This window comes from Melospiza melodia, chromosome 1 (genome assembly GCF_035770615.1).
Source record: "Melospiza melodia melodia isolate bMelMel2 chromosome 1, bMelMel2.pri, whole genome shotgun sequence".
Taxonomy (NCBI): Eukaryota; Metazoa; Chordata; class Aves; order Passeriformes; family Passerellidae; genus Melospiza; species Melospiza melodia.
The window spans coordinates 128,069,984-128,095,393 of record NC_086194.1 but is presented as its reverse complement, the minus strand read 5'-3'; the positions used below and the strand labels follow the sequence as shown (position 1 = coordinate 128,095,393).

Sequence of the window (25,410 nt, the reverse complement as noted above, 5' to 3'; positions counted from 1 at the left end):
CTGCAGAAAAACTGATATGTTCCTCCTTATAACATATTGAATTTTGCATGTTTGAAAAGCAAATATTTCAGGAAAAGTTTTGAGTGTTTCTTTTGTGGTAAGAAAGTCCTGTTGGGCGGCTTGTACAGTAATGTCTTTGCTTTCAATGAGAACGTAAATTTGCAGGGTTTTTTTTTTTTTCATTACAATGATAAAGATAATAAAGGAGCAAATAAAAACCAGTGTTTGTACCATGACTACCTTCTACCCTTGTTGTGGGAGGTAGTAATAGGGTTGAACTGCTCTACCATTACCTCAATTGGTGTTGGTTTTCTGGTTCTCGTGAGCAAGTGTCAGGATTGTTAGTTTTTAAATGCTGAAGTTTTAAAAATCTTTGCATGTCTCTACTAATGATTCATATGTTTTTCTTAGGCTAGCATGAAAGGAAAATCATTGATTTCTGTTGTTCTGAGTTTGAAGCATTTATAGCAGCACAGTGGAGTTTTTTTACCAGATTACAGGGGTAGGAGCTGATCTCTTGCCATCAGTGTTTCCTTACTGGAAACAGTAAGAATATTGCTCTTTCGCTGGATTATGAGCAGTAAAACAGAAGAACTGGAATTTGTTTTCAATAACCAGTAGCATCAGTAATTCAGAAATACTACTGAATAAAGGTGGGTTTTTTTGGAAGACAGAACAACAAAGAAGCACTATTTCTGAATGTAACTGAGCTGTCAAACACATCCTTTGAGGTGTCCTCCATTTCCTTTGGTGAAAGCCTAGCTTAAATAAACTGAGCAGTAGGCAGAGGGTGTGTGCCTTTGCACAACAACATACACCCAGGTGCTTTGCTGGCCAGGGTGATCCCAAAGGCAGAGTGCTGTCAACATTCCTAATTGGTTATTACCCAATAACACACACCCTCCAGTGTCTTGGGACTACAAAACACTTTTTACCTAGCCTTCCTACATGAATAATGAAGCACTTCAAATATTCATCCAATTATAGTCAGCCTCTCTCTTGGCTAAGGATTGCCAAATGCAATTGGACATACTTCTGACATAGAATTTCAGGCTATATCTATGTTGGAAGGGTTTAGTCATAATTCTTGACTTCTGGGGAGAGATTAGATATCACCATGATGGTAATTTCTCCAGCCTCAGAAGCTATTGTTTATTCACTTTTGCTATGAAATTCTAGTTTACTAGCAGTATAATGTGGGAGTTTTAGGAATATTTTTTCATTTTATACTTGGAGCTTGTCACATGAAACTGCTCATGTTTGTTTGAAATAATGAGATGTTTTGCTTTTTCTCCAAGTGCTGTGTCTACAGCTGCACAGGACTGAAGTTGCCATAAAGCATGTGAAAAGCAGTTAATGTTTACTTTCAAACATGTAAGCTATATTTATATTCATCTTATTTTTTTTCTGAATATTTTGCTGCCCAGCACATTTGACTCCTGATGTGCCAGTGACTGACTTTTAAGTACGTTTTTCTCATGCCTTGCTAACATTTTCAATAACAATGTCCTTATCATTTGCAGAATATTAAGGTTTAATTTTGCTTTACTGGCTTCTCCTGTGTATGAGCTCCCCTGAGTGATAATCTTCCCTCTGGCCTTTCAAAACCTGATGAGGGTGGTGCTCTGCTCATGGCAGCTTCCAGCCCTGCTGCAGTAATGCCATGGGGAGCCACTCTGACTCCATCGTGCTGCCACAGAGAAAAGCCTAGTGTCCATGGCTGGAGATGCAAAGGAGATGCATGAGTAGGGAAGTGGTGACAAATGTTATTCTAAGCAGATTGAAGTTGTCAAAACAGTGGCAGGAAGGATACCGGCCTGCTTATTTCCCCTTTGGAAGAGCTTGTGGGAAAGGGAAAGGAGAAAAACTGCTGCTTTTCTGTAGCTAAAGCGTATTTGGAGGCTCCACTTTTCATCAGACATTCTCATTTTCCCAGTTTCTAATATTGCAGTCTCATAAAGCTGGGCCTTGGGCCATGCCTCTCATACTGGCCTTCCCTTGCTTAGTAGCTAACCTCGATAAACTCATCAGCAGAGCTACAATTGCACTTCCCCACTTCCACTTTGGATTAATGGTGCAGCTGAATGGATGCTGCTCTCCAGACCACAGAGGTCTGATTCTAGGTGAGCATTTAATTCCCCTCTTGGGAAGTAGAAATAAAAGCCCTAATCAGGTATGTTTCATGCTACTCTCTTGGGTCGGCTCAACAAAATGAAGGATGAAAAAGATGCTATTGGAAGTTGCTGCTGTCTGCTATCATTACAAGGCATAAAGCACTGGTTTGGGTGCAACTTTCAATTGTGTGTAGCTTCCATGTGGGTCGGTTTATTATTTCCTATTAAAATGCAAAGTAGTTAAATCAGAGTCATAAGCTCTTCTTCCTTTTGTTTATTAATGAAAACCTGGAAACCTGATAAACATGAATGGCCCTGGGAGTGATGAAAACATAGTTTGGTACCGTTTAAAAATGTAAAGTTGGCAGTGCAGTTCCTATTCAGAGAAGAAAAATGAGTCATGTTGTTCTGCAAACCTGAACCTGAGCCTGCAGAAACTCTGCTGGGCTGTGCCCTGCTGTTTCACTTTGGGACAACTCATCTGCAGCTCTTCTGGGAGTGTTTCTTCCAATACCCCTTTCTGTTGCTGTGAAGGACCACAGGAAGGGCTCTGTCCCTTGACCTTGCATGACAGAATATTTTTCTTTGCAGTGCGCTTCCATTGGGAAAGGTGATGAAAGTTTTATCGGTTGGAAATTGCAAAGGCTGTAGACAGAACACAATAAATGGGGTGATGTCCCAAAAAAGCAGTCAGTGACATCTAGTCCTGATAAAGGTCAAGTTTGTTGTAGCACGTTGCTGACTAAATGCACATCCATTATAGCAGAGAGTTTATTTTCCTCACTGATGTCCTAATATTATTCTGCCGTAGTAACAAAATATTGGCAGTGGAAGGGCAGGTAGTGTGGAGGGAGTTGATGCCCCTGCTCTACAGTGACTCCACATGCTTCAGCCAGCAAGAAAGTGTTGCTGTCAGCTCTCCCTGCTTCAGAGTTGAAGTGAAGCTCCTTCATTGTCATGTCTGAGTCTTTATTTCTAATAAATAATAAGCCAGTGATGTGCTCCCAAAGTTAGATGTGGAATTTAATTTTGCCTGCGTTCACAGACCATGAGGAGCAAACATGTTGTGTCTGACTTCAATCCTGCAAAGCAGCCTGAGCTGCTGTCCACAGTCACATGCTGGCCGTTTCTGAGCCCCTCAGTATTTGTTTAGCAGAGGATTTTCCTTGAAGATCACCAACTCTTGAAGCACAGTGGAGAAATACCCCTTCCTTTTGTCATCCTGTTGTGAGGCTCAGTTCTCTGTAAACACTTCTCAGGGATCCCTGCAAAGCTGTTGCTGCCTTTGTGTTACCAGTGTGAGTGGCAGACTCGTTCTTTACTGCAGCATTAATCCCTGGGGCAGGTCTCTGCCGGAGGTCTTCTGACATCAAAGCACACAGATAGATGTTGGTGGCAATTAGAGGCAGCAAAGATGGATTGTGTGCCTGCACCCACTGTGGCTGGAGCTCTGGGTGGGCTGCAGGATTCAGGGATGGAGTGGGCACAGCTGCTGTGCAGTAGGGCTTGGGGAAAGCATCTGATTCAAGGGGCAGCTGCAAGCAAATGAGCCCTGTGGTCTTGCTGCTCTTGTTGACTGTGCTGCTGCAGTATCAGTGGTGATACAAGAGCCCAGCCTGACCTCAGATGCCTTCTCCCTCCTGTTAAAACCCATCATGAGCACCACCAGTAGGTTCTGCCTTCTGCTGGACAACTGGGAAACCCATTTCCATTTCGCCTCCTGTCATTACTTGTGGGTAGTTGTCTTGTGGTGTACACTGAGGGAAGAAAAGCTGCGCAAAAGTGAGGGGCCAAGAACTGCGCTGTCAGCTTCCATCATTGACGGTGAGGTTAAAACAAATAAATACAGACTCTTGTGCATAGGGTGGTTAGCAATATTTAATTTGATGGTCTGACTTCCTAGTCAAAGTTGGTCGTTTTAACACATTATCTTTCTCCAGACTTCTTCCTTTCATGGTGCTAATTGGCTTCTGCCTGACACGAAAAGAGGAGGTTTTTAGGAAGGTAATGGAAAATAATCAAAATCAAACTATAGCCCCAAACTGTTTGCAACACCAGTGGCTTTTGGAGAGATGGGGCTTTGATGAAACAGTGCAGCTCTTGATTACCCTAAACTATTTTCAGTCTTCTGCAACTTTCGATAACGTGGTTCCGTAGATCTCCTGTAAAGATAGCAGAAAACAATTTATATCTATGCCTTGGGGAGAGGAAAGAAAAAAAAATCAGAACTCTACCAAGACACCTGTATTTCTGCAAAATTAAAATTTTATTACATTCACATATAGAGCAAAAAGCATTGGTATTAACTAAGTACACAAGTGGAAGGAATAATGCAAGGTGGTTGTAATATGTTTGATTTTCAACAGAGGAGAGGAGAACTTTCTGGAACAGTTTTCTGTCCCCAGAAATGCCTGTATTAGAACTTGCATTGTCCTAAAAAACTGTAGGTTTGCGATTCATTATTTTTCTCAGTAAATTCTTAGCTGTTTTTTCTTCTTGTTGTTAAGGAAATCCTTGTCTTTTGGTGTACATATCCCTGTTGCGTCTTGAGAAGTTTTTTTTTTTTTCCAGTATTAGTGCAAGCTGCAACTTAATTCATTTATATGAGGATTGTGTGGTGTTACTAACATCTGGAGAAAAGGGCAGATGCAGTATGGAGAGTCCCTTAGAAAATGGTGCTTTTTTCGCTTCTATTGTTCCAAGTGTAGTTATATTTTCCTCTCTTTAGAGAAAAGCCTCACAGTTAAGTGAATGCAATAATGAAAACCTACAAACTCAAGCAGTAGTCTGCCTCATCAGCAGCATATTTCTATTAGTTCCAAAGCAGTGCTCAGCTTAATAGGCATTTTCTTGTTTATTAGCAGCCTGGAACCACCCCAGGAAGATTTTCACTATTGCGTTGTGCTGGTTTCCACCAGGAAGATCACAACGGGTGTAGGACATATCTCCTCACTGCTGTAAATCCTCCAGACTGACGGAGTTGAGCTTGTTTGAGTGTTTCTCCACAGATCATTTCCCACCTGCATTCAGCATTTATCAGCCGCTGCGTGACAGAGCTGTTGCAATCTTTGGGGTGCACCATCACTGCTGCGGTGGTGCGCAAGGTGTGCGTGGAGCCCCGTGTGGGTGGGCTGCCCTCCACAGCAGTCTCTGTCTGTCCTTGGGCTGTAGCCTGATTCTACAGTCAGCTCCCCTCAACACCCTGCTAAAACACTTGAGGCTGACTGCCTGCATTTAGGAAGCAGGGCTCCTAAATGTGACTTTGGATGTCACTCCTCTGTATTCCTGTAGTGAAGCTGTAGCTCAGGAGGAAGCTCAGACCAGTCAGCTCCTCTGTGTGAGAGTAACCTGACCTGCCGGGTAAAAGAACTCTTAAACTGAAAATGTTGCAAATTCCTGTGCAATTTAGGAGCACTACAAACTTTTGCTCTGAACTTAATATCATATAAATTTGTAATTTTTTTATTTAATAGAGCCTGACTTTTTAAGAATTGAAAAGAGTGTTTAGGAAGAATGTTAGATTTTGTTTAATTTGGTACAGTTAGTTTCTGGTCATTTTTGTGAGTGGGATACACTCACCTTGACATGTGAAGCTGACGCCTGTGCAGTTTCTGCTTGGACTCTGTGGCTGCTCCAGCGGGGCACAAGCCTGCAGTAGTGTCCCTGTGCCATCACCCAGCACTTTGGGATGCCCTAGAGTATCTCTAGTGGCAACAGGCAGCTGAATCACACCCTGGATGTTGTTTATTAAAGGAACCATATTGTAACATTTACTTTTGTCATGTGGTATTTTTGCAGATTTTGCTTTCTACAGTTACGGCATCTGTTTTTACATCCATAGATTAATTATTCCTTGCACCACTAGTTTATGGGGCTCTATTGCTTCTGTGCTGTGTCTCACTTCTCTTCCTTTCTCCTCTCTCTACCTCCTCCACAGGATTGCATCTGACCTACTGTTGGGTTTGGTATGGCTGCAGGGATGATTACACCATGGCAGCATCTAATTTAATAAACAATAAAGCCACTGTTTTGTATATGTAAAGTTTGTCAATGGAAATAATGTTATCTGTGTGTTTTTTTATCACCCCACCACCAGCAAAATGTTCAGGTGTGGCTTTGGCATTTCTAATCTGTGCAATAAGCATTATTTATTGCTCATAGCCACTGTCTAAGATGTTTTAGGTGGACTTTCCTGTCCTCTTAACTGATTAGCACGCAGGTTCTGTATGAGCTGATTTGGTTAATGGTGTGATTTTTCTAGTTACTGAAGTGCATAAATCACTGCAACCTCTAGCATGGAAGTGATTAAACATGGAAATGTATGGGAATGAGTTATACGGGTATAAACACGTTTCTCTATGTAGACACTTATGTGTGTCCACATGAGGAATCACAGCAATGTAATTGTACTGGATGTGAGTTAATCAAGAAAAGAGCAGTGTATGGTCTTGTGTTTCCCATATTTAATTCTGTGCTCATAACACCCCCCTCTTCCTTGCCTCTGTTGTGTACGCTTTTATGCTGTATGGATTGCCCTTCTAGAGGAATTTGTAATCTAGGGTGTTATTCTGAATGCACTGCTTTCTGTCTGGGTAGAGGAATCTCTGAGCAGGTGGGCTAAGTAAGGGAAAGCACTAATATTTGAAGTATAATAAATGTGCCATTGGGTAGATAGCCTTGCAGCTTCTCTCATTGCAATTAAAGTAAGCTTTATAGGAAAAGAATGTTATTTGAGCAGCCAGGGTAACTTTTGCAGTTTTCATAGTATATGTGTAATAATATTATCTCCAATACATTTCTCTGCCTCTGTGCAGAGAGATGTGTTGCTTATTTACTCAACATGTCATCAGCATCTCCTGTTCCTCCTCTGTTCAGCATGTGTCCCTTGGGCTGTATTTTCTGCATGTTACTTGAGTCCTGTTCTGAAGTCATTCTTGTGTGCTTTCTTCATAATGTTCCTTAGTCTGGTCCCTTCTTGCTTCACTCAAACGAGCTTAAAAATTAGGGCAGGTGTGCTTAGTGGTAGCATCACAGAGGAAATGCTTGGACAGAGTCCCTTTTTCTAGGTCAGGCCCCATGTACCTTACCCATTTTCCCTTCCTGCAGTCCCTTCCTCATCCATTAGAGCTCCAGCAGATGAAGCAGGGGTCCCATAGGCAACAGCCTGCTAGGCTGTACAACCCTGGCTTCTGCCTGGCTTAGGTGCCAAGTTAGGGTGCTGTGAGAAAAGAGTGGATCATTAAAATCTAAAGTCTGAAATCCTTCACACAAAGGGAGGTTTGCAAATGTGACTTGCAGGAGCATCTCTAATATCTGACGTACCTTAACTTGTGAAGCTTGTTTTGACTACCTTAATAGTGTTCTTTGTACATGCATTTTTTTCTCCTTTGTCTGTTTGTGTAGGGATTTTAAAAATCAGACTGAACATCTTTTCCACATTCCCTGGCAAATTTGTCTTCTGACAGTCCAAGCCCTAGCTCAGCAGCAGGGCTGGGACCTGGTAATGTGTTTTACAGGCTTCTGCTGCCCAAACTAACAGCAGCAAATTGTTGTTCTCTGCGTGAACCACACTTACAAAGGATGTTACAAAGTTTGTGTGTGACTTTCATGGGTATTTATTGAAAGCAGAAAAGTGAGGATGTTTGGGAATACTTCATTGCTTCATTCTGGGCTCTGGAGGGTGGTGTTTTCTGGGGACACAGGCACAAACATAGTTAAGACACAGACATGTAAAAGTTTTAGAAGCGCTTTGTCTCTCTGAATTTTATTCATTAATGGGAAGCTTTTACTTGGGCTTTAATGCAGTAGTGGCCTCTTTCTCTCTCTCAGGAAGCAGTTCCTGTAGAATCCCCCACAGAGCACACAGAGGTTAATTGTGCAGTCTCCTGCTTTTATGGGCTGCAATGAAGAAGAAGCTTGTGCAACTCTTGCAAAGGGGAAGGCAAGTGTGTTCTTGTCTTGTCTATGGAAACGCACTGTCCTTTCTCTTAGAGAAGGCAGCAGTTAACAAAACAACATAGATGTGACTTCTGCCTAAGTAGTCAAAGTTGTGAAGATCTTGGAAAGCTTAATTCATTATGGTTTCATTGCCATGTTTGCAATTTATACAGAAAGAGGTTCCAGGCATGTGAGAGTGATGCCAGGTTCTCAAAGTAACATCCTGGAAAGGGGCAGAATTAGCAACCCCTTACTGTTTCTACAAAGCATATACATGCTGTAGTGGGATCTCTATTGGGTTTGGATCCAGAACTTGTTCTGCCATTACTTTTCTAAGGCATTTCATGGAGAAACTTGGAGTGCTTCCTGATTTCCAGTGATTTGTATGTGGAATTTTGATGCTGAGTCTTCTCAAGGATACAGAGGAAATACTGAGAACTAGTAGTGGTTTGAATGAAATTCATGAAAGCTGAGGGGCAAACTTGATGTACAAAGGAATACATCAAAGGATTTCCCCTATTCTGAGAAGGTTTTTTGTTGGTTGTTTGGTTTTTCTTGATCATGAGTTTTGAAAGGGAAATGGCTCTGGTAGTTTTTTCCAAGCTGCTTTAACGGTGTCCTCTGTTCATGGAGTCTGCATGAACAGGTTTATCAACAGTGATTTGAGGATGGGTACTGTTAACCATCATTTTATTAAAAAACAAAAAGTTCACAGGCTCAAAGGAGGCTGAGTTGAAACTGATATATTTTTTGCTTTTTACTTAAATGTGATCCTAAGACACAAGTTCTACTTTTTTACATTGCTGCCTGTGAAAAGCTCAGTGTTCTGAATATATAGATTATAATGGCCTTTGGGATGTTGTGCATCCACCAGTTTACCTACTTTCTGGCTTTTGGTATTGAATGATAAACACTCCTGTTCTGCTCCTATCCTCCATTATCTTCACTCACAGCCAACCTGACCATCTTAAACATGATTAAAATATAATTCAAAAGTTATTAGCTAATTATGACGCAAAGTACTTAATTTGCCATTGCACCCTAATAACTTAAAGGTACTCCTGATAGCTCAGTAATAACCATATCGCAAGCAAAAGGACACGGTTGCTACTAACTTAATAGGCAGCTTCCCTCAAGATAAAACAAATAACATACCTCAATGAAATCGGATTCAAGCTTAGTAAAATCATCTTGGCAAGCAAAGAGAGTATTTGTTAATTTTTCTGTGAAATGTTATCATTGCCAAGAAAACTTGGTTACAAAAAACAGAGATGGCAAAAGTATTTGCATGAATAATTGATTTAACATTTCATTGGTTTAAGTGATTTTAGGAAAAGTGGTTTTGATATGCTCTGGAAAACTAGAAAGTTGTTTGAGGACTTATTTGCAAGATACCAAACACTGTAGGAGATGTGGGGCTTAAAGGCTTGTAGACTGTTTTTCGTTATATCCAGTGCATGGACAAGCCTGAAAAAAAAGAATAGTAGAGATGGCATTTTAAAAGGTTAAAATCCTGGTGCTCAAGCTGTGGCTATGGTCTGTGGGTGTACAGGGAAGCCCATGTGTGTAGCTCCTTATTGCCTGATGTCCTCACAAATACCTTGAGTGAATTGCCCCCTGTGGTGAGAGGGATGATGGCAGGCATCTGCAGCCTCCTGCCCTGCTCTGAGTCTCCAAGATCTGGCAGGTGGGTCACTCAGGGTGCTGGCTGCTCCCAGAAGTGTCTCAAAGTCCTAGAGGAACAGAGGGGCTGTGGCACCAGTCTGTGGCTTGGCTGAAGAAACAGACAAGCAATCCCCCAAATTGGGGATTGCAAGGCTTAAGTTTTCTGGAGACGTATCTGTATGGTAGCAAAAGTACTTGAAGGTGTGTTTGGTATCTGAAGGCAAGCAAAACTGTGAGGATCAGGGATGTATTCAGTCACAGGATATTCTGAATTGGAATGGATCCACAAGGATCATCAAGTCCAGCTCTTAAGTGAATGGTCTGTACATGTCTTGGGAAGCGTCTGTCAGATGGAGGAACCTCACTTTCTTAAAAGTGATGGGGTTTGTGGTATAAAGATCCTGGTTTGGGGTGGGAAAACAACTGGTGAGCAGTGGATAGACCCCTCTCAACCACATCTGAAGCCTGTAATGCAGCCTAAAGATCCGGGAGATTTGGCTGACACGGTATTGAAATTGCTTTTAAAACATTTACCTGCCCAGCCTTGTGTGAAAAAATGCAGATTAGGGTTTCGGCCTGTTCCTCTTATCAGTTCTGCATCTCCCTGGTTCACCAGAGCAGAGAGAGAAGGAATATGGTAAACAGAAACTCCCTGGCCCATCCATGGTCTGGGGTAGTGCTTTCCTGGTCTCACCCTTGTTACCATCTTGCAATGTGGGAGATGGTTTCCATCTACCTGCAAATACTGTTCTCTGGTCATGAGCCAACAGCTCTCAACATCCCATCCCAACCATTTACTCCTTTCTGTTCTGAAATGTCAGCATTTCTACCAGTGCCATTTGTGTCTGGGCAGATGATGGTCCTGATTCCATGGTTTGGGAATGAGGGTTTGAACATCCCGAGGGATGCCAGTGACAGAGGCTACATTTTTGGACTGACTTCTGTGGGACATTCGGGCACCCTACACCCACCAGGGTGACTGTCAGCCCACCAGTATGTTCTGTACACCAGGGGAGTTGCTGTATTAGCTCTATTTCATGGTGTAATCATTAGTTCTGGTGTGAAACTCCTAGGTGGCTAGGTCACCTCTTTAGGAGGGAAAATTCAGCTTTTAGTTTATTTTGGAAAAATTTCCATTTTGGGCAAACAGAGGTTAGGGTGTTTCTACTGACTTGTGGATCCTTGGCCATCCATTTTTTAATGCACCCCTGTGTTTGCAGTGACCCATGTGTCCACGTTTGTTCCGCTGTCATTTCCATACCTGTCTCTCATTCTCCACGCTCATCTGTGGCGTAGACAGACGTAGTTTGCTCTCGTGTCAGTAGCATTCCTGCAACATGACTACACCATGTTGTGCAATTCATACTTTTCCAGTTAATGTGTCAGTTTGTCCATCTGGATTAGATCCAGCAGCTATTAGTTCATTTTGTAATATGTCTGATTGGCTTTCATCTCTGCTCCTGATGCTGCCTCTGATCAGGCAGGTTGTAGCAAATCCCATGTTTCTCTCTTTTTTCTTAGTTGTTTGGTTTTTTTGGGTTTTTTTGTCTCTAGTGTGTTCCCTGATGATACCCTGTCACTCATCATTTCAGATCCTTCCCATCTGCTCCTCGCATACTTTGCTCTGCCTTTAAGATTATTCACCATTTTTTGTCTATCTCACTTCCTTCTAAATGCCTTATGAGCCCTCTGAGCTTGTCCCCACCTTTTCTTTTACTGTCATGCTGAAGTAGCAATCTTAAGATGTTTGAAATCTTCTTCATGTAAATGATTCAGTTCCTTAATCTTTAGCAAATATTTCTACAAAGGTCTGACATCCTTTTACTCAGGATTTGGCATTTATCTGGCTCTTTAAAATGCCATGTAACTTTTTTTTTTAACATCTTGTAAGAACTGGTGTTTAAATACTTCTTCCCGTACATTCTTCTTCTCTGTAATTTTGGCTCCTATATAAATACTTTTTCTATAGAAGGTTTAATGAGCTTTTAGGTTTTAATGCATTTTTCCCCTGTTACCTTTGCTTTATAATTATTTGTATTAATCCATCTTCTCATAATGTAGGAACTGTATGTGCCAAGAAATTCTTGAGACTCATGGACATGAAACCTTAAATTAAATGTAAGAAGAAAAAGATAAGAACAAATTATAATAGCACTGAGAGCAAGAGATTACAACAGGGTATTTGGTTAAAATGTGGTTTTCGTAATATATGTTCCTGAAAATTGCAAATGTATTCTGTTATGTTTATGAGCCAACTTTTGTTATGCAGAATTATAAAGGTTGCTATGTATTCAGTCTCTGTGGATCCAAATTATGTGAGTTATTCAAAAAATAAAAGCAGGTTGATACTGTCAAAGTGGTTCTCTGGAAAAAAAGAATAGGAACTCATAATTCTCCACTTGGGTAGGATAACATTTCTCACTGGCATGGACACCACTTCAACTGTATTAGCTGCTAGGGGACAGTGCAAAATTATATAATTTAGACATACGAGGAAGTAAAATTAAATAGCCATGAGATGAGCATACCATTAAACAGATCTCATTTATAATGGACTCTTATGCAAATTGCCTTTGAGCACTCAGTAAAAGAAAATGAAAAGAAATTAATAAGGATGGCTCGAACTAAAAAGTTGCAGAGGAAAAAAAAATAAAAGCTCGTTACAGCTCACTCTCCTCACACTCCAGAGTGTTAAATAAGCATTCCCATTAGCCACATAAATATAATGATGTGAAAATAAAACTTGCACTTAACTTTTAAGGACCAAACTTCTTTGCTGCAGTGGCTCCAACCAGATGAGTAAGATTTCAAATAAAATACATTTACTTTGTCATGTGATTCACCATTAGAGGGAAAGAAATGTGTTTTCATGAGTATTTTGCTCTTTGCTAGCTGCTGAATATCCTCCCTCAGTGAGATCCAGACAGTTACTTGCCTTGCCATTAGTGTGGGGTTGCAGGTTCCAGGGCACCACTGCTGCTCCTCCTGCTGCACAGCCCCCTCTGATGGGTTAAAAAAAGGACTTCTCACCACTTTTCCTCCCTTTTTCTTGTTCTGTGAAAGACGTGGGCGCACAGAACTCTGACAGCTCAGAACTGTTGAAAGTAGTGTATTGCAAAATATTTTCAGTTAGTTTGTAGTGTCCTCTGATAAAGATGTTAATAGAAGAAATTATATGCTGAATATATTCAATTATAAGAAACCTGTATTTTCTCAGAGGAGAAATGTTTATTTTTACCTTAGTTTGAAAGTAATGTAATATTCTGCATGTTTGTAAACATCAAGGCTTGCAGCTTTTCCATGTTCATTGGATCCTTTTGATTACAGAAATGAAGAATTTTAGCTCTGTCCAGTGAAGCCACTAAAACACTTGGTAGAACTCTGTCATTTTTTCTTGGCATTAAGAGAGTTTTGCAATAATTGACTCGTTTAATTACTACTGGGCATCTTGTTCCTAATTATTGCTGCTTTCCCACATTTCCAGCTGAGGCAGAATATACTAAAGTGAAGTCTTTTCTCTTTATGTGTATAATAATAATAGTATATTTAAATATTTATACAACGAGAGATCAAGGCTATAAGCACACTATGTATACAGTTCTGCTGCAGACAGTATATTTTTATGCTTGACAAGTAGGACTTTTTTCTGAAGAAATTGAGAAATCCTACAAGCAATCATCTTCCTGTGCTAGCTTTTTGGTATAGAAATGCTGTTACAGGAGTGCTGATGTGTGGGAACATCCATCTCTGTAGTATTTTATGGAATTAAAACAATTATATTTTCCATTCCCTGTTGTTTTTTCTCCAGTAAACAAGGGCTTGTAGCTATACCTAGTTTGTGTCCTTTAAGTAAAACCAAATTCTCACATGGAAGCAGGGTTTTCCACTGGTTATATTTTCAACCCTTGAAGCATTCGATTTCTGACAGTGGAATATGATGAATAAAGGAATAAAGCCACAGACATTAATTATTACCCATTGGAGGTCACACTTTCAACCCATGGGACGTTAATTTTCCTGATATATGGAAAATTCCCGCCTGTTAGTTTTAATTAAATATTTCAGAAGCACATTTTCTTGTAAATGGACTACAGTTTCTTATCCTTTACCCTTGATATTTGGCTAATTCTGCATATAATTATCATGTTATTTTGCAAGCCTCCTTCAAAGTGCTCTCCTGTCTCGAAACTCCATTCAGCTGTTATGTATTTGTCATTTAAAACAGAAAGGTGTCTTTGCCAGTCATCAGCCAACATTGTCAAGAAGAAGATGGGGAAAAACATTTTTCAGGTTTTCTTGGGAAGTGAAATTACAATGACTTAGCAGTCCTTTCTTGTGCTAGCAAACTGGTGTCTCTTAAGCATGCATAATCCCAGAGTGAGACCCAGCAGGAGTGCCAGCAAAGCTTTGGGTGGCAGGAAGGATGGTGATCAAGTTGTATTGTACCGAGGAGGTGACAGGGGAGGCATGAGAGAGTGCTTCCCACTGTGGCCCTGGGAGCACAAGAGTTCCTGGTGAGGATGCTGGAAGGTGAGGATGCTGGTTGTTCCCTAGATCCTGGCATAGCCCAGTCTCCTCTCCTGATGGATGTAGCAAATGCAGATTAGGAACCAGGACCATGTCACCAGATTTGGATCCCATCGTACCTCAGGTTTTTTCCTTGAAGGCCACATGAAGGATGCTGTAATCTACATTTTTCCATCTGAAAAGGAAAAAAAAAAATTTTCTTTACAGAAGTCTCTGCTGGGGGTCTACCCTTCCAAAGCTGTTTTAATATGTGAAAGTGTATTGCAGAGTGATCCTGGGAGGGGAGTCAGGAGGGAGTTGGGACTTTGCAGTTCCTGGGATTTTGCTGCTGCTGCTGCTGTTGCTGCTGCAGAGCAGCAGAGCACCGAGGCAGCGCTTTCTGTTAACACTTCCAGTCCATTCCCAAAGCCATTCAGGTCCCAGGTAGCACTCCCAGTGGCTGAGCACTCTCCTCTGCATTATGGTTTTGTCTGAAGGCTCCGTCCTCTGATACTATCTTGCTCTTCTCTAAACAATTAATAAAATGGAGACAAAAAGCCTAGAGGTTTAAAATATGTAATTATATAAGTAATTTAGAACTAGGAAAATGCTGCAGAAACCAATTACAATTATACATTTCAGTAATGACTGACTTGGCCAAATACATGTTTTGTGTGTGAATTCCGTGATAAATTTGAAGATGACATGCTTGAGTATGGGGGAAAATTAATTCTAAATGCTGAGTACTTCCATATTAGACATAAAATGTGGCTCATACACCACGTGAACAGGAGCCTGTGTTATATGGGCTGTCGCAGCTTTTGAGCAGCAGGGCAGGCAGTAACAAGTCTTTGAGGAAGAAAGCTCGAATAGTTCAAGGGATGGCTTTGAAAAAAAAGTGTTCTGTACCTGCTCATGATGCAAAATATATTTAATTTGTTATATGTTACAGATTTCATGCAACTTGAATTGGTTCATACATTTATTACAGAATTGTAAATGGCCAGCTGGGGTTAATGGAGTTTTATTTGTTTTCTGGTCTCCTCCCAGCTGGTGAGAAGCTATAGATGAGATTTGTATTCTGTTCACAACGTATATATATACCTGCTCCAGGCACAGACATTGTTCCAAACTCAATTTGGGCTGCCTGTGCCATTTTCAAAGGGAGGATATTTGGCTGTTGATGCAACACAGTGTATGGTTGCCTGGAGCCCTGCCCCTCTGCAGTTCCCTGAGGCCCTGCTGCAAGCCCTGCTGCCTCCCCCTCTTTGGGAGCCACTTCTGTCTTTTGCCTCTTGAATCCCTTCTGGACATCCCCTTCTGCTGGCCACTGGATGGGGCATCTCAGCCTGGGGTGCTTTGTGCAGCCAGGAGGGCTGATCACCTCTGAGTATTTGGTGGCTTTTTTTTATTGCTGGTAGTGGGGGTTTCTTGTTTATTCACTGCTTTTAAAACAAAACAAAAACAGTGTGCTGTGACTGTTTGTTGACAAAAAGTGCTTCCACATTGTACTACAGACATGTGAACAGGCACACAAAATCAGACCTGCCAGTCACTCCTGCTCATTTCATTGGGAAACCACCAGTGACTCAGGAGTGTTTTGCAAATGCCCCAGTGCAGTAACAAAACATTTATTTGGTGTCACTCTGAGGGTTTTGTTTGGCTTTTTCAGCCCTTCCTATTGCTCTAACTAAAGCTGGTTTGGGAGGCCCACATGCAGAAATGTATGTGTACTCAGTGGTTGATGTTGCAAGACCTGTTGTCAAGAGGAGGCTCTCTAAGTGGCTGTGTGGTTCTGGTGGTCAGCGGGTGTTGTCTAAAAGCTGAGACATTTTTCTGTATTATTTGACTGTTCTGCTTGATACCTGCCACAAGCACTTAACTTTTACATTAAAGCATTACCTCACATTGAAATGTTATCAACTCTGCACCCCCATCTTTACATTACCACTATGTGCTGCCCCTCACCTTAGCTGTGCCTGCCCTAATGTTGGTTGCAGTAAATAGTATCCAAAAAGTGACCTGAGTTTAAAAACAAGTGAAAACTAAGCAAAGAACCAAGCCAAACTATTCCCCAGGTGCAGTTTCCAAACTAAATCCAAACTAAATCAAGTTCCCTATGCAATCCAAACTAAATTAGGTTTCCTAAGTGCTCTATAAAACAGAATGAGTCAGTTCAGGGCGTTGGAGCATCTAGAGGGGATGGGCTGTGCTGAAGGGGACTATCAAAAGAGGTGTCCAAAATAATTGAGGCATTGTCATCTTATGAGATACAGATTGGGGCAGTGAGGTGAGTGGGAGAGGCTGCTGGCCTGGCTTCTTCCCTTCCACCTCCCCAGCTGTGCTGCTTGGAACTTAATGAGGCTATGCTGGAAATATGTGGCTCACACAGTGGTTTGAAACCAGCCCTTTTCTAATGAAACAAAGCCACAGAGCTGCTTCAGTGAAGTGTGCATGGGAGGGTGCTGGGCTGTTTGAGCAGCTCTTGAGCAGAGCTTGGTCTGACCGTGCTCCTTGTCTCTTCTTTCCTCTCCAGAATTGGCCGGCTTTTCGATGGCACGGAGCCCATTGTCCTCGACAGTCTCAAGCAGCATTATTTCATCGACAGAGATGGGCAGATGTTCAGATATATCTTGAATTTCTTAAGGACATCAAAACTCCTCATTCCTGATGATTTCAAGGTGAGATTTCAAGGGACTTTGGTGTTTTGCATGCACCTTGGTAAAGCAAGTATCTGGTGTGTAGTCAGAGAGGCCTGGATAGGGAAGGTGGCCTTGCAGGGTATGGTGTTTGATTTCAGGTACATGGCAAAAGTAAGAATGGGGTTGCTAAAGTGGTGTCTTCCTTTCCTAGAGTGGCATCAATATTAAACTTTCCCCTCCTGGCTATAGTGGTAATAAAGCAACCTTGCCAGATTTGACCCAGGGAAATTAAATGTTGTACCATACTCTTGGAAACAGAAGCGACAATCTGCAACTGACTGCTCATGAGCTTTACTGATTATTTGTCCTTTCATCCAATTTTATGCTTCCCCAATGATTGCAGCAGCTCCAGTTTCCACTCCCACACTGAAATTCAGAAAATGGTGTGTGAATCACAATATTGACAAAATAAACTGCACGCATGGTAATATTTGGGCATTAAGTCATAGACTGTTTTCTCCCTCAGACTCTTGAATGCATACTGCAAATTTAATTTTGGAGTTTTAGTCAGGAATGAATTGTTCTATGTTTATTATTTAAACTTGAATAAAGTGACTGCTTTTTTTTTTTTTAGCTTTTTTTTTTTTTTTTAGTTTTTAGTAACAAATTGAATTAGTGGTATTTCAATGTTAGACAAAGCTTACAGAGGCAGAGCCTCAGAATCCATGCAGTTTATCTGCTAGTAGGTATGAGGGTATATATGTGGGGTCTTCAGTCAGAACACATCCTTACCTTCACTTCATGACCACCTGGTTCACTGCAGGAAATGCAGCAGTTGGGATTGGACAGGAGAGGTGATGGGTGATGAGGCAGGGATGGAGCAGCAGGACTGTCTGGTATTCAGTCCTTTTCCCCTCCTAGCTGAGACAGTTTTTCAGGCATTTGGGCATAACAGGTGTGAGGCTGAGTTCAAGAGCTGTATTTCAGCAAGCTTTGAATTATCTGCTGTAGACACATCCTTGCTATTCCCCTAGCGACAAGGGCAGATCTCCCTGAATAATGTGGAGTTTGGAGAAAACAGATAAGCATCACTTCCTTCTTTTGAAGCCTTAGCATGGCTTTGTGCTGCTCTCGGCACTTCTCCTGCAGGTAATCAGAAATACAGAAAAAGGAAAAGCCACCTTTCATGCAATATTAAGAAATTACATATGTAGAGCTTTTTAAACACATAAATATACTGTAGCTGTGTTGAAATTAAAAATGTAATTCCTGGCAAGTTCACCCAACTGTGATGTTCAAAGGGGTGTCCTCCCCAGTTATGCTTTAAGGTACAAAAAAAACCAGTGATTAAAATGAACAGTGTTTCTTGTTTCTTAGAAATATATGTGTTACATTACTTTTTTTGTTACACAATAAATGTAAGCAGTATTTAGTATTTTTACCATGATTTAGGTGTCCTCATCAAATATTTGGTTTCTAGTTCAAATTCAGGACCATACTGACTGTTACCAGGCTTCTCTTGTCATTCTGTTTCTCTCTCATCCCTAATTCTTATGTATCTCTTTTCTCTGTATAAACATTTTCCAAATGGTTTTATGCTCTTACACCTAGAAAAATAAGATTTTTTAAAAACATTTTTTAAATTTAAAAAATGGCAGTAGGCAGACTCCACATCATCAGTTCTAAATTACTTCTGCAGTGGCTATGCCTATAAATGTATTCCCTCTGCTCTGGCATTTGAGATGATGTAGTAAACAGTACTAGTGGCAAAATAGGGAAGTATTAAAAAATACTTAATTTTTAAAATGCACTAATATGTGCAAACATTATGCAAATATCTGAATCATTTTACACTAACAAACATTGCAGGCTTCCTCATTTACATTCTTATACCTGTTATAATGCCTGCTAGTATTGCTGTAAGACACAATGGATCCTAGTGATGAATTTTCTGAATCCTGATTGAATTCTGTTCCATCTGTTCAATGAGATCATTATTATATGACATCACTGTGGGGATGAAATATGGGGAAAAGTGGGATTTTTTTTTTTTTTTTTTTTTTTGCAGAAGGGAGTTGAGCAAGCATAGCCTTACTTTTGCAAGTGCTGCTATACTCATTGTGTTCCAAGTAGCTGATTGTTGGAATCTGGGAAATTTCTCTGGCTGCCCTGGAGGACTTGAAACCCTGACAGGGGGCTTGGAATCCTTGGCACAGAGTCAAAAACACCTGTGCCTTCGATTTTAGCCCTTGGAAAAAACAATTACCAACTTTGTATGAAGATGTGCAAGCCACAAGAGTTTGAATAGAGTGTTAGTGAATTTATCACAGGGTGAAAATGTAGAATTTTGAGTTTTTAGAATGTGGGTTCAGAAGCCAAGATGGAGGGATTTGGGCGTGCCTTGTCCTTCTTCCTTCTTCTTCTTAGCCTCCATCTTCTGGGTGATGTTGACACTTTTAGATTGGTTTAGAGTAGAAACACACTGTCTAACATAGGTGATAGGTATTGGGAAATTATTGTAAGTAATGGACATGTAGTTTTTAGTATAAAGGAGAACACCACCTTTGAAGGCAGTCAGTGTGCCTCAACCCAACCTGCCAGACAGACCTCAGCAGGTCGGAGAAAGAGTGTTATAGATAAGAAATAATAAACAACCTTGAGAACAAGAACAGAAGAATCCTGACTCCTTCTTCAGCTGCCAGGCTGGGCAAAGAGACTAACATATCTCGGGGTCATTGTGACCACAGAGACCCCCGAGAGCTGATGGTTATTTTTTGCTTGCACTGTTACTTTATTACACCTTCCTACACAGTCATGAGGAGCTCTGTCCAAAGGGTTCCAAACCTAGAGCAGTGTCGGCCTGAATATCCACCTACCTTAAGCACCACATTAGCAATGCCTCTCTTAATGTGTGTGTCTTTCAGGACTACAGCTTGTTATATGAAGAAGCAAAGTATTTCCAGCTTCAGCCCATGCTAGGAGAGATGGAACGGTGGAAACAGGACCGGGAGAGCGGCCGCTTCTCAAAGTCCTGCGAGTGCCTGGTGGTGCGAGTGGCCCCAGATCTCGGCGAGAGGATTACGCTGAGTGGAGATAAGTCATTGATAGAGGAGGTGTTCCCGGAGATCGGGGATGTGATGTGTAACTCCGTCAACGCCGGCTGGAACCACGACTCCACACACGTCATCCGCTTCCCGCTGAACGGATACTGCCACCTCAACTCAGTTCAGGTAGGACGTCACACGGGCAGTTTTTGAAAGGGAGCTGCTGGCCAGGTGCCAGGGGCTGACCCTGTTCCGTGTCACTGGAGCGTTTTGGTGAGCAGAATCAGCTGGAGGCTTTAAGCAAGTTACTTAACTTCTGTGTGTCGAGTTGTCTTTCTCCATTTAATTAATGTATCACCATTTAATCCACTTAATTCATGTATCTCCATTTAATTTATGTATCAATTCAAATCTCTTTGCAAACAAACTACAGTAGTGTTAGAATTTTCCGTGATCATAGGGAAAACCCTTCACTTGCACTTCCAGTGTTTTTTCCTGATTTTTTATAGCATAGTAGAGACCTGTTCCAATTGATAGGACAAGGGATAATGATTTAAACTAAAATAGGGTAGATTTTTACTAGATAAAAGGAGGAAAATTTTTCAGTGAGGGTCGTGAAACACTGGAACAGATTGCCCAGAGAGGTGGTGGATGCCCCATCCATGGAAATATTCAAGGGTCAGGCTGGTCAGGGCTCTGAGCAGCCTGATTTAGTTATAGATGTCCCTCCTCATTGCAGAGGGGTTGAACTTGATGATTTTTAAAGGTTCCTTTAAACTCAAAGTATTCTATGATGCAATGTAGCAATGTCTAAAATCAGTAGATGTTATGAAATGGATAAGGGATAAGAAAAAATCTGGGAGACAAATGCAGGTAATTCCTGGAATAATTATAATCAACTGCAGAGTTAGTGTTATGTTTTTATCCTTTGTTGGTTAAAAGCAACCAGCCTCAGACACCTGCCTGCCCCTAGTTAACACATCCTGCATAGCCAGCACTTCCCATGCGAAATCATCAATGGCACAATTGATGCTGTTTGACTTAAACACACCTCCTAAGTGCTGCAGGCTCATGGGTGAATTCTTTTACAGAACAGGCTTGCAAGCTGAGCTTGGCATCTTTTCATCTGCCAGGTCCCACTGTCCAGGTAGAGAATCACAGTCATTAAGGCCGGAAAAGATCTCCAAGATCAACAAGTTCAGCCTTTGATCAATTTCCACCACGTCAACTAAACCACAGCACTAAGTGCCACATCCAGTCATTTCTTGAATATTTCCAGGGATGGTGACTCCACCACTGCCCTGGGTAGTCCATTCCAATGCGGAACCACCCTCATGGTGAAGAAATTCTTTCTGATGTCCAACCCAACCTGAATGCCCCCTGGTGCATCTTGAGGCCATTTCCTCTTGACCTGTTGCTGGTTTCCTGGTAGAAGAGCCTGACACCCACCTTGCTACAGCCTCTTTTCAGGTAGTTGTAGAAGGTCACCCCTGAGCCTCTTTTCGTCCAGATGAAGCACTGAGGCACACTGAAGGCTGGCCAGGCACTACACCTGTGCTAGCACTTAACACAAGGCTCCAGGGAGACCTATCTAGACCTATCTAACCCATGTTATGCTTGGACAGTTGTCTCTTACTGGCCTTGACTGTCATGCTGAAACATCAAAATTGTTTGTCATCGAGATTAATGCAAATTTAGGACAGCCTTGGATGTCAGATTACAGCTGAAAAGAAGTTTCAAGGATGACTGCTTAGCTATATCATATGACAGTTATCAAGGCAGTTGTGTCCTTCAGCACTTTGTCACTTATTCTGAGGCTTACATTTTTGTTGCACAAATAAGAATAATAAGAATTACAAAGCATATTTACTGATGTGAAAAACCTGAGTTAGAGTGGCAAAATATGTACAGACTTGTGTAATGATCCCACATTGTTAATGGGAGGATATAAGTATCTCCCAGTACTAATAAAAATGGGAGACAGGAAAGGACTACCAATAGACCTGAAGGATGAGGTACAGACCAAATGGATTGTCCAAGGCTGAGCTAGTTTCCAGAGTTATTTCCACCACATTTTTTCTCAGGACCCAAGTTCTCATGTTCTTTTTTCCAGTGGCTCGCACTGACACATCTGGGCAGGGGCAGGGGATTTTGGCATCTATTGTTAAAAGCTAAAGATCACATGTGTTTTGATCACTGTTTCCAGGTCTCTTTTCCTATCCCTTCCTTTTTTATATGACTGCTGTGCAGTTAGCCATGCTCAAGTACTTTGGAAAGACATTTGCCAACCTGAAGCATTTTATGTAAAGATGTGGCATGTCTTCTTTGAAGCATTTTTAAACCTCAGCTTGCTTCTTCCCCTGCCCTAGTCCTTTGCAGTCTTCTGCCATTCTGCTTGCCAGTGTTGTCCCAGCATGCATGCAAGCCAATTTCACAACTGGTGAAACAGCTGGGGAAGCCATGGTAGGCACCAGATTCCAGCACAGCCCTTGTGATGTCTGAATAGAGGGTCCCACATCCTCTGGGGTCCAGGAGCATCAGCCCCTTCCTTGGGTTTAGCAGGCTGACCCTGGTAAATCCCAGGAAATCACCTTCACAGACGAGGCAAAGGAAGCCTAGAACAGGTGAAGATGATGATAGAAGTAACAAAGAGTTGGTTTTAAGTCTCTAGTAAATATCATGGTAGGTTTTCTGAAATTATGACCGTTGTTATCTACACTGTCACCATTTCATTGTGGTGTTTGCTCAGCATCTGCTGTGCAATCATGTATTTGCCCTTTTGTGTTGTAAATTCTGTAAAGCAGAGAATGTGTTTTTCTAGTCCTGTTTCTGTGGGCAGAAGAAGACTGGATTTATTGACAGTACTAAAAAAATAAAATAAATTTTTCTTCATTTTTTTTTTCCCTGCTCAGTGGCCATAGTCAGCAGAAATCAATCCAGTACAGTTAAGCTGTGTAACCACTTTTTTCCCCCATGACTGAATCCATTTGAAAACAGCAGTTATTATCATTGCACTGCAAATAATCTGTTAATTTACTTATACATCGGTGTTTGTTTCCTCTTTTTGCAGGTACTTGAGAGGTTACAGCAAAGAGGGTTTGAGATTGTTGGCTCATGTGGAGGTGGAGTGGACTCTTCCCAATTCAGTGAATACGTACTGAGACGAGAACTCAGAAGGACATCTCGTGCACCCTCTGTCATTCGAATAAAGCAAGAGCCTCTGGACTAAAATGGACATGTTTCTTTATGCAAAAAAAAAAAAAAAAAAAAGGAAAACAAAGAGGAAAAACAAAAAGGGGGACATTTCATGTGCAGTTTGGACTCCAAACAAGTCCTGGAACTAAAATTGAATAATAAAAGACACATTTATATCAAATATAGAGACCACACCTGAATTCATATGGGAACACTTGGAATAGTAGTGATAATAATAATAACCTCAAGGTATAAAAGAAAACACACACACACACATAAAAAAAATATGTATGTATATGTATGTCTGTACATATATATATGTATGTATATGTCAAAGGGTAGGAAATGCAATGACAAAATGTGGTAGATGAGGTTGGTGCTGTGATGGCCATTAAGTGTCCCAGGCCCTTCCCGGGCCCACTTAACGGTGTACAAGCCATTGCCAGGGGGGGTTCATGGACTGTTCTTCACCCATTTTCATTGCCAAACAGCCATCCACTTTTTAATGTGTACACACCTTGACTCAACTTTATTTGCATATGGAGGTTTATGTCTGTCTTTTTTAGAGGTGGATGGGCAGGTGTTCAGGAGACGACCATCCATTGCATTGGAAAGCTGAAATTTTAAATGTAGTTTGTACAGAAGTCGCACACTTTTTGTCAGCCCTCACAGATGTGAAAGGTTAACTTTTCTTTTGAATGAGTTTTTTTGTTGTTTTGTTTTGTGTTTTTCAAAGGGGGCCAGAATAATTAATATTTGGTAGAGATGCTCTGGTTTGAATCTGCTGCTTTCCTACAATTTTTTCAAATTTTATAATGTATTAAATACAATAAAATCCTGTTTAAAATAACAAGGGTCTGGTTTAAGCCAACAGAAGCAGAGAGGGGGATTGCACTGCACTCCAGCATGTAGAGGGGCAAGGCAGTGGGCAGGCAGAGCTGCCTGCACAGGGTGGAGTGAGTTTAAGGCAGCAGAGGCTGTTGAGGAATATTCTGGTGTGGTGCACATGGCTGCTGTTCCTTCAGCACTGTCCCAGCTGGAAGAGAAACTGTTGGTCAGACATCAAAATAACACCAGCTCAGCCCAGGGAAACCCATGAAAAAATGACACCTTGTTCTGTAACCTTCCGTGTAACAGCGAATCCTTGCATCGTTCCCTCTTGATTAAGGAGTTGGCAGCTTTGACTCTCCAAGCCCTTGCCCTGCTGAGTGTTAGTCAGCCTGTTTGGTTTTCAGGTTGCTCATTTCCCTCATTTCAAGCCGTTGTTCTGTCAGAGAGTGACATGGCCAGCCCCTTGTGTTACCATCGGCTGTGTCCCTGGGTAGCAGGCAGTAATTCCACGTTCTGCATTGGAAGCCCTGCCAGCTGCTCTCTTGCAGAGTCTCTCTGTGCCACCTCTGCAGGCATGGGCTCCAGGCCTGTAGGATTTTGCAGAGGCACCACATCCCAATGCCACTGCACAGACTGCTCACGGGTTGATGCACCAGCAACCACCACCTTTCCTCCAAAGTCTCCTTTTTTGCACTGTTACAGAATATGTGTGTTCATCCTGGTGTGGAAATTTCTATCAATGCAATGGTGCTGGCATTCCATTCATTTTGGTGACACTTTGCTATTTATTTAAGAAAGAAAAAGGGAAACTGTTAGATACATGTAACAAGGTTTCCAATATAGTCTAACCAAAAAAAAAAAAAAACGTTACATTTTTTCTGGTTTTTATTAAAATGTGTCTGAGGACATCTTTAAATAACTGGCATCACATATCAATGGTTTGGAATTACTGAAGTGTGAAAATGGGTGAGGGAGGGGCCTCTAAAAATTAAGGTTCATTAGTGGGTTATTAGATCTTCAATGTGATGCTGATCTGTCTATTCACAGTACTGAAACAGCTGCCTCATTGAAAATGCTTGTTTTCAATTAGCAGCAAGAAGTCCTCTTACAAAATAAACAAATGCTTGCTCTTACTGCCCACAATTTGGTTGTTAGTCTGAATAGAAGTTGAAAGCTAAAACCCAGGGAAATAAATATTTTTAACAGATCTTCAAACTGTTGGGAGTGATGAAATTTGTGTTGTCCAAAAAGATGCCAGTCCCTGTGGGTTTGAGAGTCCATGGGTCCCAGTGCAAGGTGATGTGATTCTTCAGAGACTGCTGTGCAGGCTGGAGCTGGGAGGGGTGCAGCTCCTTTCCCTGCTCCTTGGCAAGCAAGCCCTGCAAGCCTGCTGCATCAGCAGCCCCAAAGGTGTCCCCCCAGTGCTGGCAGGGCCCACACTGCCTGCAGCCTCTGATGCTCTCCAACATGTGGCTC

The 25,410-nt window shown here is 41.6% G+C and overlaps 1 protein-coding gene across 4 annotated transcripts in view; it reads left to right on the top strand.

The window, feature by feature from the left end:
• KCTD1 (potassium channel tetramerization domain containing 1) overlaps positions 1 to 25,149 on the top strand; it is a 103,098-nt gene extending 77,949 nt beyond the window's left edge. For all 4 annotated transcript variants that reach the window (XM_063167785.1, XM_063167767.1, XM_063167791.1 and 1 more), the window contains exons 3-5: positions 16,759 to 16,903; positions 19,789 to 20,094; positions 22,979 to 25,149. In XM_063167785.1, the coding sequence (XP_063023855.1) occupies positions 16,759 to 16,903; positions 19,789 to 20,094; positions 22,979 to 23,137 (610 nt within the window). In that variant the 3' untranslated portion in view covers positions 23,138 to 25,149. The remainder of the gene's footprint in view (positions 1 to 16,758; positions 16,904 to 19,788; positions 20,095 to 22,978) is intronic.
• Positions 25,150 to 25,410: the final 261 nt, after the last annotated feature.